Source organism: Rhipicephalus microplus, chromosome 1 (genome assembly GCF_043290135.1).
Source record: "Rhipicephalus microplus isolate Deutch F79 chromosome 1, USDA_Rmic, whole genome shotgun sequence".
Lineage (NCBI taxonomy): Eukaryota > Metazoa > Arthropoda > Arachnida > Ixodida > Ixodidae > Rhipicephalus > Rhipicephalus microplus.
The window spans coordinates 256,722,017-256,737,063 of record NC_134700.1 but is presented as its reverse complement, the minus strand read 5'-3'; the positions used below and the strand labels follow the sequence as shown (position 1 = coordinate 256,737,063).

The window sequence follows — 15,047 nt, the reverse complement described above, 5'->3', positions numbered from 1 at the left end:
AAGTGAATGACTGTGTATGTACTACGCTCTCTACCTTAAAATGTCCCGTGCTTATATGTGAATGAGCAGAAGGTCGGTGTCCTGTTCACCTCGTGCCCAGGTGTGTCTAAAAAAAAGCAGCTATGTTAGTTCAAGCTTTTGGAGTGTTTTATACCCAGCGTCAAAATTAAATGTGGCGTGTAGCGTCATGAAAGTAAGACGTTACTTTGTAAGAACGCCGTGTGTAGAGTGCCAAATTAATTACGCCTGTCTGGAGATCTGCAGCCTGCGCCCAATGCAACGCACGCCAACTTTGTTTTGAATTTGACCCAGAACGCATTGCGACCCCGGCGGCTTGGAGTAGAACCTTCTACTTCTGTGTTAGAGGGTGCAAAATTATTTTCAAGGGCCGAGTTTCACCCGAGTTTCGCTTAACTCGCGATCTTTCGGAGCTCTGGCGACACCTCCTTTTTGAATGAGCCAACAATACCAAAAAGTCAGATCAGTTCCTCAGCGCTCTGCGTTTCATTGGTTACGGTCGAACCAGTCATCGCGTCAAAGACGATTGACTAAGTTGGGCGGTGTTTTCAAATCGGGGGCATCTTCTTTCATTTCTTTGTCGTTCCACTGAGTGCAAAAGTGCACTCATGCAGAAAAAGTGTCAGATTTTCCATGGCGCTTTTGGGCCAACTATGGCCCTTGCGGCATTAAAACCCACGTATCATCATCGAAGACGTGTCAGAAGCTTTTTGTGAAAATATTTTTTTAAAAGCACAGGGCGTTTGAAATTATTTAGAAGCTTTTAAAACCTGCATTAAGTCTGTTTTAGCCCGCAAGTCGCGGGATCAAATCCTGGCTGCAGCGGCTGCATTTCCGATGGAGGCGGAAATGTTGTAGGCCCGTGTGCTCAGACTTGGGTGCACGTTCAAGAACCCCAGATGGTCCAATTTCCGGAGCCCTCCACTACGGCGTCTTTCGAAATCATATGGTGGTTTTGGGACGTTAAACCTCACATATCAATCAATTAGGTCTGTTTTAGGATAATCAGCACTGTGGTATAAGATTAGTACCAGCCGAGCGTCTTACAACATCGCGACTGCAGCTAAACCCGAGGTCATATTCATGGTCAGCCTGTACAATGTAGCGCGCTGCTTGGACGGTGCGCGTACTTTTTGTTGTCATCGTCTTCTACCATTCGAGCACGTGTGGCCTGCTAATTAGCTATTTGGTTGAAAAGTACACTTGGCTAATTAGGCCAGGACATGCTTTGACCAAGCTAATTACGCCAAGTTATGGTTAAGGCAGGGGCAATTACGCCACCTTTTAAGAAGACCATACTAATGAATCCATGCAAAGCAATTACCGGGCTGACCAAAGCGTGCTAGTTGATGAGCTAACGAAACCATGGTAAGTAACGCGACGTTAATTATGAGCATGCCAAGTTAAACCATGCTGCCGTACTAATATGATGACAATTAGTATTGTGCTAATCAGGATTTCAGTTAATAGCACCATACCGATCGATGTATTGCTGATTGCAACCAAGAAAATGACTTTTTAATTGGAACCTAATCAATGAAGACAAAACAGTAAAGTGTAACGTCCGTTAAGTCTTATTGAATTAGTACAACCAAAATTAAGACAGAGCTAATCCGGTTTTACTTCGAAGCCGAACAAGTACATGAGTATACAATGATCATAAAAAGCTGCAAGAAGCTAGGTTATCACAAACTCCTCCATATGGCTCCAGCATTGCACAAGTAAATAGTGCAAGCTCACCAAATTATTTTATATATAAAGAAGCTGCCACTTAGCGTTCACCGTATCAAACGCTTGACAGTCAAACCGACACAGTGACAGTCCCAAATTGAACTGGGGCCTTCTAAGAATCAATGAATATGTATCCGAGTTCAGGAGTAAATCATTTTGATTGACTTATCCCCACGGCGAAGATCAGGTACGCCTACCAAGTTTTGCTTTGCCGAGGAGCAGTACTCACGTCGAATGGCATGACTAATCAATCAGCTCTATCTTGCAGACTATGCGCACACGCATGAAGACGTAAAAGTGACGTCACCACGTCGATACGATTGGTCTCTTCGATTTGGCTTGCACTGCCTGCACTAGTTCTGAAAAGTGTCACAGCGGCGCCCGCGCTGCTGTGGGCGCGCAGCACTGGTTCAGCAAGTGTAGGTGCAGCCGCGACACTACAGCGTGGCGGCTACTGCCAAAACGAAGATGCAACTGCGGGTAGAGTTCGTCGAATAGACAACGCGGCGTGCATTGATGGCGTTGTTTACCAAAACACTACCGTAATGACTGTATTCATCCCGTATAAAGAAAACTACTTGACAGCGTCCATCATTCCGACAACGGTGATCTGTACGGAGATGTTGACGGGGTTTGTGTTGGTACTTTGCTCGTTGTACGGGAAAATGTCAGTCTTGTTCTCAGGTGCAGGAACGCTGTCAGACGGTTCCATCAGTATAATTTCAAGTGATTGGTCATACTGCCTAGAACGACAATTTAGCGGTTTAGTATTCGACCCTGTATTGTCAGCCTTCTATTCAAGTGCGTGCGGTGCCATAGAGGAAGAAAAAACAAAAAATCTCGGAGGTTCTTTGACCAACAGAGCCACTTTTCTTCACACTATATCAATATAAGACACGTGAACAAGCTTCCTTGAATACATATTCTAAAACAATCTTTTTGAAGGCTTCCTACCGCATTGGTTTCACGCTTTCGTAAAGACGAAGTGAGTTTGCGTGTCGAGCAGCAACTTTATTACATTAACCTTTTTTTTGCGATTCTTAATTGCTGCACAACAACGGTGGATTTTTCTACTCATGAGACACACATGTAAAAAAAAATCCATCTTAATAGCTGCTGATAAGACAGGGTTAATATTACCCATCGTTGGCACGAGCTTGACTGTACTATTTGCACGCACGCCCTCACCAACACGCAGCGTCTGCTCCATGCTTGCGAGGAGGAAGGGGTGCACGCCATGCTGCACTCCTCTGCACCTCCTTTGTGCATGTGCAGGCCGGCAGAGAACTCGTGCAGCACTACGCTTGTACCGCGGCAAAACGAGGAAGCCAGCGCAGAGCATGTGTGCCGCACCAGTAAATCGAGGACAAAGAGGCTGCACCCATTGAACTGGTGCCGCCGGTGCAGCTAAATCGAAGAGACCTGTAGTCTCGCGTTCAATTTCACCACGCTCACGACGTATTCAAATCACAGCCGTGTTGCCGACATGATTCGAGTACCTCTGTTCACCACTTGCCCTTTTATTTATCTATAGTATTTGATAGAAGCGAAACGAGCAGCAAGAGAATGCTGCGTGTGCATTCTTGCTGCTTTCGAGAGCGGAATAGTTCCACGCTGCAGGTGGATCGAAAGAACCCGTCCGAAAGAGGACAAACGCCGACGAACACGAATGTGGGAGGCATGTGTTGAGTTGGCAAAAAGACAGCACGACAATCACACTGACGTCGCTGCACTGTTAAAGTGTTGACTGAGTGGCGGCGCTGACGTGTTCGCACGCGGTGTTTCTTTAATAACCGCCGCAATTGTTGCACCTGTGTTTCCAACGCCACGTGCGTCCTAGTCGCCATATTTATAACGCTGTAATGACGTGCTCCGCACTGTCTTCATGTTATGGCAGCCTCGGAGCAAACCCATTGGTCCGAATAGCTCGGGTCATCCTGTATAGCACAGAGGTCTATTCTCAGATACTATAGATTCTATAGATTCTATAGATTCAATCTCTGAGGTCATGAAAAGGTTTTGTGAGATTTCGTTTTTTTAAGTGTTGACGCACGATGACGACCTTCAGAGAGCACCCGGCTAATCAGCTATGCTTCAAATTCGGAGTATTACAGTGTATTTATGCGGTTAATATCGTTATCAACAGCTATAAACATTTTTTTCTCTCAGAAATCTGCGGCATAAAAAAACATCACTCGTCTATTTCTTTCAGAGGTGGACTCTTTTATTTTCTCTTGTCCTAAGCCAATAATTGATGGATAAAATTTTGCACACAAAAGAAAAGACAAAAAGAAAAGGAAATCAATTTTTTCACCTCAAAATATACTCTCATTCTGGTTTGATGGCTGCGAGAAACAGAAGTAGCGCTGATCCAGTTTATAAAGACTGTCATGTTGATGATCTGCAGCTTCAAGCAAGGAACTCGTGGAAACAACAGCGACCTCTGTTATTCTTTCTCATGTGATTCTTTCTTTTCACACAAGTTGGGTAGGCAATTGGGCTCTACCTTGGTTAGACTAACTGCTTTTATTTTATCTTTTCTTCTCCTGCTTATTTCTTCAAATAATATGATAAAAATCATATATAGAAAAAAAAGAACATTTGACTTCCACAAAATGGGCACTTGCAATCTTTTTCAGAACGTGCTAACCTCGTTTTGAAGGGGGGTATATATGGGGGGTATACCACTATATGGCATGTTACTTGTTTGTCAAACCCTTGTGAACACCTTACCGATTAAACATAATTTATGAAAATGAACGAACTTGCACCTTCCAAATACGATTTCTGCTTTCACGCTCCATCAAACATTGTCACAGCCACGAGGAAACCACCCATTCAGTTTCTTCGCACTTAATGAATGTGTCTCCACTCTTTTCATTTGCCGCCATGGCACAAAAGTATTATCCCCTACCCATCACTGTAAAGCTGGCTACGGGCGTGTTTGTCTTCACATATAAATCAATCACATATGTTGGCTAGATACACACCTCACATGAAAACGGCGCAAGAAAGACACAATGACTAGAGATGAAAGGAGAGAGATGGCAGTGCTGGGTTACTCCTTGCATGACGAACACTAAGTCAGTGCTGTATATTGCAAACAAGAGCAATAGAAATGGCAAAAAACAGTCATACATCATCATCATGACTGCGCATCATTAACACTATATACTCCGCAAGTATATATTGCGCGATTCTGACAAGTAAAGCTTGTTGTGAGTCTGTTCTGCTGTATTTTCCTCCTTTTTCTGGTTCTCTGTGTTTTCTTGCAGTTTTTCTGTGGCATATGTCGTGCCAACGCGCGCAAGCAACTGTTATGAGTACATACCGACATTATCAACATAATTACCCCTACGGAGCCTCCTGAAGGGCAAAGGCATATCCCATGCAACACAAATCAGCCCGATTTCGCTTGCTGCGGCCACGTTTCTCCTGAAAACATTTTCACTTCATGTGCCAGATCTCTCTCTCCCGCTCATGCACTTGCATTTTGTCGGCATACTGTCTGTTTCTCTTGATCAGCAGTGATTATCTTGCCTACGCGCTACATGTCCCGCCCCGCCGCGGTGGTCTATAGTAGCTAAGGCACTCGGCTGCTGACCCGCAGGTCACGGGATCTAGCCCCGACTGCATTTTCGTGGAGGCGGAAAGGCTTCATACTATAGGCCCACGTGCTCTGATTTGGGCGCACGGTAAATAACCCCGGGTGGTCGATATTTTCAGAGCCCTCCACTACGGTAACTCTCATAATCATATCGTGCTTTTGGGACGTTAACCTTCATATATTGATCAAGCGCTATTTTTCGTGCCCATATTAACTTTTTTCTTTTTTATATTGACTAAGATGTCCTTAAAACCATTTGTACTCTCACTCACATGTGCACTAGTGAATAGGTTCTCTGAAGAATACCAACATACTCCTGGCAAAATGTTGTCCTTCGTAGCACAGACCACTATTCTGAAAAGCTACACTGCTTGAAATTTTTGCTATCAGGAACATAAGGGCCTACAATTTTTCGTGTGTACTAAAACTAGTTACTATTATGGTAATTTTAAACAGCATTCAATATATCCACTTCTTCTGTTCCGACGGAGACAAAATCTCATATTGCTCAAAACTCACGAGAAAATCGGTCCTCGCCTCGTTGTTCTGCGCATCACAGCCGTTCGCTTCTGACTATCAGCCACTTTCACTAAAAAAAGAAAAAGAGAACTGTGTAGAGGTCCGTAATTTGATTCAACTGGTATACTCCTTTCATTTGGCGCGCTGAACCTCAAATCAGCAATTCAGAAAATGAGACCGACTTTATCAAAGATCATGTACCTGAATCCACAGTCAAAATATTCGCTTTACTTCAGAATAGGTTATTTAAGCTTAGTCTCACATGAAACGTCAATGATTACCGTCCTTTGTGAGTAATATATATCGCATCATCAGTAATCCCCAGAAAAAGCATCCAGAAGAAAGTGCTTTCAGTGCCGCATGAATCTTTACTGCTACGAAAGAGTCTTTCGATGAAGCGCTGGAAAGCGAATCATCATTATTTGTTCAAAGGACGAATGAACAAGTTATAAATGTTGAAGCTATGATGCTTTGTGAACGCTTGTTCGTTCCACTTCCATAAAACATACTTATTCTTAGTGCAACTTTATGGAAACTACGACAGTGGTAAAACGTTCAAAATGAATCCACATAAGATTCCTCCGTAGCTTCTTCTCGCTTACAATACGACAGACCCATCAAGGACACACAACCTGTTTTGTTCGGCTGCTGGCCGTCTGATCGAAGCACGAACAATGGCATTCTGTTTTTCTTTCTTTTAGAGGCACCGGAAGCATTGCAGGTCCCATGACGAGGCCATGAGGAAACATGTTGGAAGACGGATTCGCACCACTGCTTTCGCTCCACGTTTTCCACTTTGCAGTAGCCGCAAATACGCAGCAGCCACGGCCCACTGAGAATAAAAAGCCCCTGCCCACTGGAAATGCTCGAGAAGTAAAATCAGGAAAATAAAAATCAAATCGAGGCCTCGGCGCAATGGAAAAGAGCGAACATTATTTTATTACATCGACAGTGCCGCAGCAGCCCGTTTCTCGACAAAAGTCTCCTCCACTTGGATGCGGGCCAAGGGGGTGCCTCCGCAGAAAAGGGGAAGGCCGGGCCAACCAAGAGAGCGAGGAAGAGGGTGTGCGGAAGAAAAGCGTGGTTGAGGCACGCGCGTTTCTTGGCGATGCGGATTAAACGCGCCAACGCTGCAATCCCCATCCACGCGCTCTCGCTCTTCCCTCCATTTGGGGCGCGACGGGACGACGCCGTCGTCCGGGACGTCGGCGGGAGGCGAGGGGATCTAGGGAAGGGAGCGCGGACGTGACGTCAGGGCTCTCCTCTTCCGCGCAGGCGCGTTTCGGGAAGCGGCACCTCCCACGTGACTAAGGCCGCAGACACCCCCTCTCCCACCTTGAGGCGCCACAAGCATCGGACGCGTCCTGTGGTGAAGCGAGCGCTCGCTGCTTCCTCGTGGCTGCCGCCGTTGCTGTACTCCCGGTGCCCGCCGCAGCTGCCTCCTCACGACACTGTCCCACTTTCTGAGTCGTGCGCACCACTGAAGACGGGAAAAGAAAGGGAGAAGACGGGGGCGGCGAAAAGTTTGCCTCTAGGGATCGCGCCTGCCGGCAGGGCGGTAAAGAGTGAGGTCGTCGGTTAGAAAGGTCGGACGCTGTAGCACGGAAACAAATCAAAACAAACTTGGACGTCTGGTGGGGTGTCTGCAGGAGCATTGTTCTTGCGTGCCTATCGGATTGAGTGAACTGTGATTCACGTTAACCGTGTTGGTGGGGTGTGAACGATAGTGCAGGAGATGCATGGAGCGTCAACACGACCATGTCCCTGCATTCCTTAGGATGTGGCGTCGTGACGTGCTCCCTCTGACACACATGTGAACGCCATTCGGACGCTGACACGAACCTACCAGAAGTGTGATTTGCCCGTCAAATCTGCCCCTTTTCTCCCAGACCCGGAACTCCGAGTTTTGCCGTGTATCGCGCGAGTGTGATTTAGCGGACAAGGACGCCTCCGACTTCCCCGATGAACTTACTGGCTGGCCCGGCATGAGCCCTCCCAGGAAAAGTTGCGCTCGAGCCGGCCTGCACCGCAGCCCTTTCGGGATGCGTGGATGGTGGTACTCCCTCTGCCTCACCGTGTTGTTCGCTTTCTCCGAGACAGCGGCGGAGTTTCTCCTATCCTCGGAATACACCACTTCAGGTACTCCTGTCGTATGGAGTTTGTGTTCGAACACAGATACCTAACTCCTTTTAAGCATTATCCTTTGCAGGGAATCGCATGCTTCAGCTGCGAAACAATCCTTTGCAAGTATTGATGAATATTCATAAGCTGTTTCCTCTTTCCTTGGTCATACCGACCAGCAATCTATGTTATCGGACCGCAGCTTTAAGCTTGATCACCAGTTTTTTGGCTCTTCTATTCCAAATTAGCGTCCCAGCCATTCATTTGCATTCTGTCAAATACACGGCCATGGCTTATATGAAATGATGACAAGCTGTGTTTTCACAATAAATAAGAAGATAACATTTTTAAAAATTTAGAATGTTTTTGATTGTTTTCTTACTTTTTGCCTCCGCTAAGGTTTATCGCCACTTATAACAGTTGTGTCATGACAAGGAGCTGGTCGATCAATAACACAAAAAAGTCGCTTTTTTATTATTCCATGAAATGTTGTATGGTCGAACGAGAAAATAGTGTTTAATACTTGAAAGTTTTTAACAGTATCGAGCTTTAATAAGACGAAGACCTGTAGCAAAGGCGTTAGTAGTTTGCCGTTTGCTGTGCGTTACGACAACTGAATTCAACGCATTGTGGGTCAGTGGCTTTATTAAATTTTATGAAGAATACGATTACAACAACAGTCTACAACATTAACACTACATACGTTTTTTTGATCACTCTTGTCATAATTTACGTACTCATCAGCTTTTTATGTCACCAAGGCATCTTAACTGTGTGCTTCTTTTCATTAAAGCTTATTCACTCATATAGTCGCAGCGTCAAGGAAGTTATATGACAGAGTACTTTTCGTGAAAATGCCTAAGCTTTTTCGTATCTATATATAAAGGCAATACGTGTACCTTACATAGGCAGCCTAAGTTGCAGTAATAACCAAAATACTGTCGATTGGGTTATTTAAAACTTTCAGCTTAATACCGAGTGTAACATCTATCGTTATTATCATACATTTACGCTGACTACTATTACAAGACATACATGCTGAAGCACAAAAGGACGATCAAAGAAAAAACTTCTGCATATTCAAACGTGGCTTTAATAATGGCGCACTACCAGCATGTATACTACAATGATAAGGATAGGCATATGCTGGATAATACAAAGAGTAAGCCTACTTGCAAATGGGCATGCAGGTGCGTGGCACCTGTGATATAAGAACATGCCTGTAGTAGTTGATGCGCAGCAACGCTCGTTATTGCTGTTTTTTATGTGTGATGCATAACGTCTTGTTTAAGGTGATCAAAGTGCGCATGGGGGATGCATGGGTGCGGCGACTCCTTTCCATTTAATCGGGCAAAAAGGGGGGTGGGGGCGCCCATTTTATACCAGATCGTTACTCAAGGAACCTTTGGCGTCATTTTTAATGCTTATGAGCATGGGTAATTATGCTTTTGGGGGACAACGAAGACTAAACACTCCTGGAGTTGCTTTTGAAAAACTATATTACTTCCAACCGGCACCCCCGGAAAGCCATGGGCGGATAGCAAGCCGTTATGAGCAGTATGTCATCGCTTAAGTTTAGTTTTTACATCACAACTTTGTGAAATTTTTGTAAAACACAGCTTTCTTCTCCTGTTTTATGGAGCACCAAGCGCACCTTACAGATATGATGCTTCGTTAATTGAAAGACGTGGCGCAAGCTTAAAAGTGAGAAGGGCCGATAACACACAAAAGATACTTTCGAGCTAGTGCTACGTTTTTCAAGTAAGTAATGATGCACTAACTGGCACACCTTAGCATATTGTTAACATGATGCTTCCTTCGGGGGCAGCGATTTAAGCTGCTGTACTCTCAATCAGATGATCTTTCTAAACGTTTTATTTGTTTAATTACGAAGACTTTACATCCTGGGGTATGCTTTCTTCTAGATTATTTTGTAAGCTACTGCGTAGCAGGACAAGGCGCAAAGAAAGAAGGAAGAGACAGATAACCTCAGTTTTCTTAGGAGATGATCTTAACGAACTCACCCTACTTTACATGATGGTTGCTCATTTTGATAGAGAAGGTTTCGAAAGAGAAGCAAGCTTTATTAAGAATTGCCAGCCTCATGACGTAATAAACTGGGCCTGATGTTTTACATGCAGCGTGGACGCTCGTCGCATTCTTGACTGCTCTCATTAGGAAGAGGGTATAAAAAGAAATAGCGGGAGATTTTTGCAAGAGAACCAGCATGCACATCTTGCTGTTGAAAGACGTACTCCTGAAAATTAATTATCCTTGTCGACCCACGCCTAAGTTCTCTTTCTTGTTTAGACATTGAGACCATGAGCCAAAACTAAGAAAATAAGACGTACGTAAGATTAACTAGGCATGCAATTTATTAGGACTGCTAACGCAATCTTTGTAAATGAGGCATATCGCTGATGAGAAGAGAGAAATACAAACGCCTTTGCTTTTACCCTTGTTTCTTTCGTACGATTTTACAGTTTCACCGATCCTCGGCAATTACTTTTGATTTTTTTATTTCATGGTACACTGCAGAGGAAGGAATCGCTGAAGTTTTCATGCCGCTTGCAAAAAAATCCTCTAAGGAAAAAAAATCAGGCTTCTCGCGCAGTCTCTATTCAACAACGTAGCACAGAAACCAGCCAATTGGAAGAAACTTACGGAACTTCATGCGGTCAACATACGTCTTAACATGACTATAATTGTATTGCAGGCTCATAGAATAGGCTTAGTTCACCACCTCTCGCTTCCTCCTAAATTATCCCACGATACAGTATCATCTGATGTTTGAGCGAAATTGATTCGGGGAATATGCAGTCGCAGTAGCATTGTTATTAGTGGTGTGCTATCGAATCACTGTTTTCTGAAACTATGAAGGTAACGGGGCGTTCTATGCCGGGAATTGCGGCTAACATGCTGCAACCACACCAGCCTATTGTATCAGTCCCTAGTATATCGAGTAATTAAGTGCGCGAAATTCTCTGCCAGTTACCTTATTGTATTTCAGGCATGGATATATTTGCAGGATGGAGCAAAGTGGTAAAAAGCCTGGCGTTCATTTTTTAACATATTTTCACATCACTGAAGGGTAGCAAACAGCTTAGTCGCATCTTATCCATCTGAACCTTACTTTTTCTCTTCCAGGCGCGAAAAATAGTTAGAGTCAGGTTTAACACCTACAATATTACGTGCAATCTTTTAAGTGTTTCATTTGTAAGAGGTGCTCGGTTGGCACACGTTAACCGAAAGTATTGCTCGTAAAATGCACCGAACATTTTTACAACACTACTCACTTGCGTGCTCCAGTGGAAGTTATAAAACAATCTTCATACTTGTATTACTTCTTTAATGATGTTGTTTCATTTTTGCTTGTCAGCATAAATCGATGATTCAATTTTTGTTATTTTGGTGAATACATATACGGAGCAGCAGACTGCATCGACTTATATATTTAGAAAAGTGTTCCTTTGACTTAGCAGCTAGCATTATTTTGTTCGAAATTGTAATGTGGTGTATTCATCGGGCGCTGTCTGCTTCGCGAATTAAGATCTCCCCCAGTGAAGTCGCGGGCCACCTTCGCGCATTTAGAAATACTTTCCAATCCGCAGCTACTGTTACCAATGCAGACAACGTCTGCGCATGCGCACATCTTTAGTCAAACGCATAATTACCACTGTCCCAGCGTGGCACCCACACTCCATCCCACATTCTTTTGAAACATTTCTTCGCTTTAGCATGAGACTACTTGGCGTTTTATCTGAAATCTGGGAGCAATTTTTCCTTCCTCGCCCGTCGTATGGGCGTGTGCACTGCCTGTCTTGGTATAGGACGTTTGCATTCTCCAAATTACCGGTTATTGAGGCAGACGTATAGCAATACACGAGCTTCTGCAGTTTTATTTTTTTCTTCCCACAGCCGAATTTACTTCCCTCTATTTTAGCGCACCGACTTTTTAAACACCTCCGACTTCTATTCTTTTTTATACGTTACCTCGTTTCATTCTTTCTCCTGTCGTGCGCATAAAAATGTGCTCAGTAAGGGAATTCACTGCCCCCAATTTCCATATCCCATAATCCCAGCTCCACCAACATTTCCTTCCTTTGTTCTTTACTGGCTTTTTCTCGCTCGAAGCAAGGTCCGCAATCTCGCACACCGTTTTTTTTTGTTAGTTTTTTCTGCATAACCTGTCGTTTTTTTCTTTGGATAATTCGTTCACCAAGTTCACTTCTCAGGATGGGCAAATCGCGATTCTTTTTCGACTGAGTCACTTTATCACGTCCAGTCCCCTCCCTCGCTCGCAGCGAACGATGGACCCCTGCATCGCGTATTGGCAGGCTTAAATTTTTGATGCGCCTCGTCGAGGCATTCGCCCGTTGACGAGATTTATAAAGCGCTGATAATAGCCCTCACTTCTCATCTTCCCCCTTTTCCTCCCACCGTGTGGACCCTTCCATAACCACCTTTCAACGCAGCCTTTAGCGCAATCTGACCTCCTCTCTCCTTCCATGCGATGGCTTGTACTTATGAAACGCGTAAAAACGATGCAGAATGGGTATAAATACGTTCAAACGCACGTTCGAATTCTCCGTCTCGTATTGTTGCTTCACGGAAAGCGATACTGTGCAACCGACCGTGTTTCTTCAAGAGAGCCCGTGAGAAGAAGGCATTACGACACGCTAAGGTCTACGCGGCGCAGAGTGTGCCAGAGGATTCGTAGAAAAATAGCTTCGTTCCCACACGTGCATACCAATACCGTTTTCTCACAGTCCGAAAAAAAGTTAACAAAATAGGCCAGTCAGAAAGAACCGACAGTGCTAGAGACAACGGCCTTGGAGCAATCTGCATGCGCATACTGGTTGGAAGACGATGAATGTGTTGGGATAAATGGAAGACGGCCTAAACTGATGGGACTGTATATTTCTTAAGACGTCGTAGCAGACAGTTCTCGCAGTAAAGAATGAGCATTGCGTGATGCTGTGTGGTGCGCTTGGCAGACGCTTAGACATTTTTTGTTAAAACTGTCGAAATAAAGTTTGTCATAACTAGCGCTTAACGGTCTCTCTGACGAGGAGCTCGCTCTAAATTTACGTCATCTTGATGAGAGATGCATCATTGTATCCATTATAGCAACCATTAGGTTTTGTGAATCATCTTGCAATTTTCAAAGTGCTGAGCCCTACCATACTAAATAAACTATGCATGAACAAACATTTATGACGACCATTGGTTGGTGTAAGCAAGGCACAGAAAATTTAACTCACATAGTTAACCTCACAAGCACAGTATTGCAGGCATATATCACCCAAAAAACTTTGAAAGTAGATTCGTTTACTTTCGTTTGCTTGAATTTTTCTTTTTAAGTATAGGTAAGCATACTTCGAGATATTACAAGACATTGCACAATGCTGGTTTGGTAATTTGCAAACATATAGAAATCGAGGTGCATTTCAAGTGCAGGACGTTGTCGAGTAATATATGAAAATGAAATATTACAAGTTGCTTTCAAGCATTTAATTTCAATCAAATTTGCGATCATACGTCCTCATAATTTTTTTAACGAAGTACGTTTCTTTTACAATAATAACACGTTCGAAATTGCCTGAAATGGCTCTTGCATGAAGCGGTGGCATTCTCGGACAGCCGTTAAGAATAAGTAAACTATCCCGAAAAAGTAGACAAGGCTAAAATATTCTGAAAAATTTTTAATGGAAAGTACCATTTTCACTTTATGACCATAATCACTATATATATTCATATGCAGGTATGATTTATCGATGCAGCTCTCACGAACGTCTGTACTGTACTGTACCTTGAGTAGGCTGCACGATGGGCCTGTTGTTGAAAATAGTGTCCTTAAGTCTGGGTTAAAACTTCTGCGAAGAAAGCCACCAGAGCTCTCCTGCATTATTAGGAGACACGAATGTTTATATACACCTTGTTCTCTGCTAAGACTAGTGTCCTTTTTTATCTCTCTCTCCCTGATCTTCTCACCCACTAATAAGGTAGCAAGTGAGCAAAATGTAGTTAACTTCCATATGCTTCGTGTTATCTCTAACTAGGTACCTACTTTGGTAATACAGAGCCAGATAACATACTCACATGGTTTTAGTTGGTAAGAATAGCTTGTGATGATTGAGCAGTATCTTTTAGTCACACAAGAAAACTTTGTGCGAGGTCGACGCTCATCTTGAAAATTGCGACTTGAGAAATAGGTCTGAGTTGTTTCTCTCGACACTGAGATTTTTTTTTTTTTTGCATCCACAGTACTAAAGCCACTTTTTGATATAGACACGCTAAATAATATCCTTTGTGACATGCTCTACAAAAACGAGGATAACTTGCAAGTGACATTATGAAGTATTGCGTCTCTATCAAATACTGTAATAAAGTTACGGTAAATAGGATGAACGTGCTTACCTAATTCTCATGTGCGCAAAAGTGCAAAAACTCAAGCATGAGCAAATAAGCAGCAGACAATTAGTCTTGAACAAAAAAGACCATGCTGATACATATATACCACCAAGGGTTATACCATGTCCTATCGACGCCATTCACGAAGTTTTCCATCTCTGTGTAATCATAAACTAACATAGTCATTATGGAAGTGTCTATAGATTGTCATGTGTACACACATGACAATTTCCATGCCTCCACCTGATTAGCATACAATTGCTACACCCTAGCCCTTTACCCGTAATTTGATGTGTAATAAGAAAGGGCAAATGTAGGCATGTTGCAGGGCAGTATTGTTCTTATCATGTGCATCATACGGGCACAGGCGGCATGGTTATGTCGGGACGAGCTTCGACAAAATGCACATATGCGTATGCATGGTCGACATGCCCGCACATATAAAATGTGCTCGTCGATATATTGGCCTCACCAAGATCTTGGACTCCTTAACAACTTTGCTTGTAGCTTATAGTTTCTTTCAAGTGTGTTAACAAAAAAAAATGGCAGCATATCTACGGAGTGAGTGATGGAGAGTGGGGCGAAGCATCCATCCGCTAATTCGTTCTTGCTTCCGTCCATGCGTCCGTCTGTGTGA

General features: G+C 43.7%; 1 protein-coding gene across 1 annotated transcript in view; it reads left to right on the top strand.

Moving 5' to 3' along the window:
• Positions 1–7,453: 7,453 nt before the first annotated feature.
• The window catches only part of LOC142814643 (zwei Ig domain protein zig-8-like), a 203,980-nt gene continuing 196,386 nt past the window's right edge, over positions 7,454–15,047 (top strand). The window contains exon 1 of the mRNA XM_075893721.1: positions 7,454–8,014. Coding sequence (XP_075749836.1) covers positions 7,861–8,014 — 154 coding nt within the window. The 5' untranslated portion in view covers positions 7,454–7,860. The remainder of the gene's footprint in view (positions 8,015–15,047) is intronic.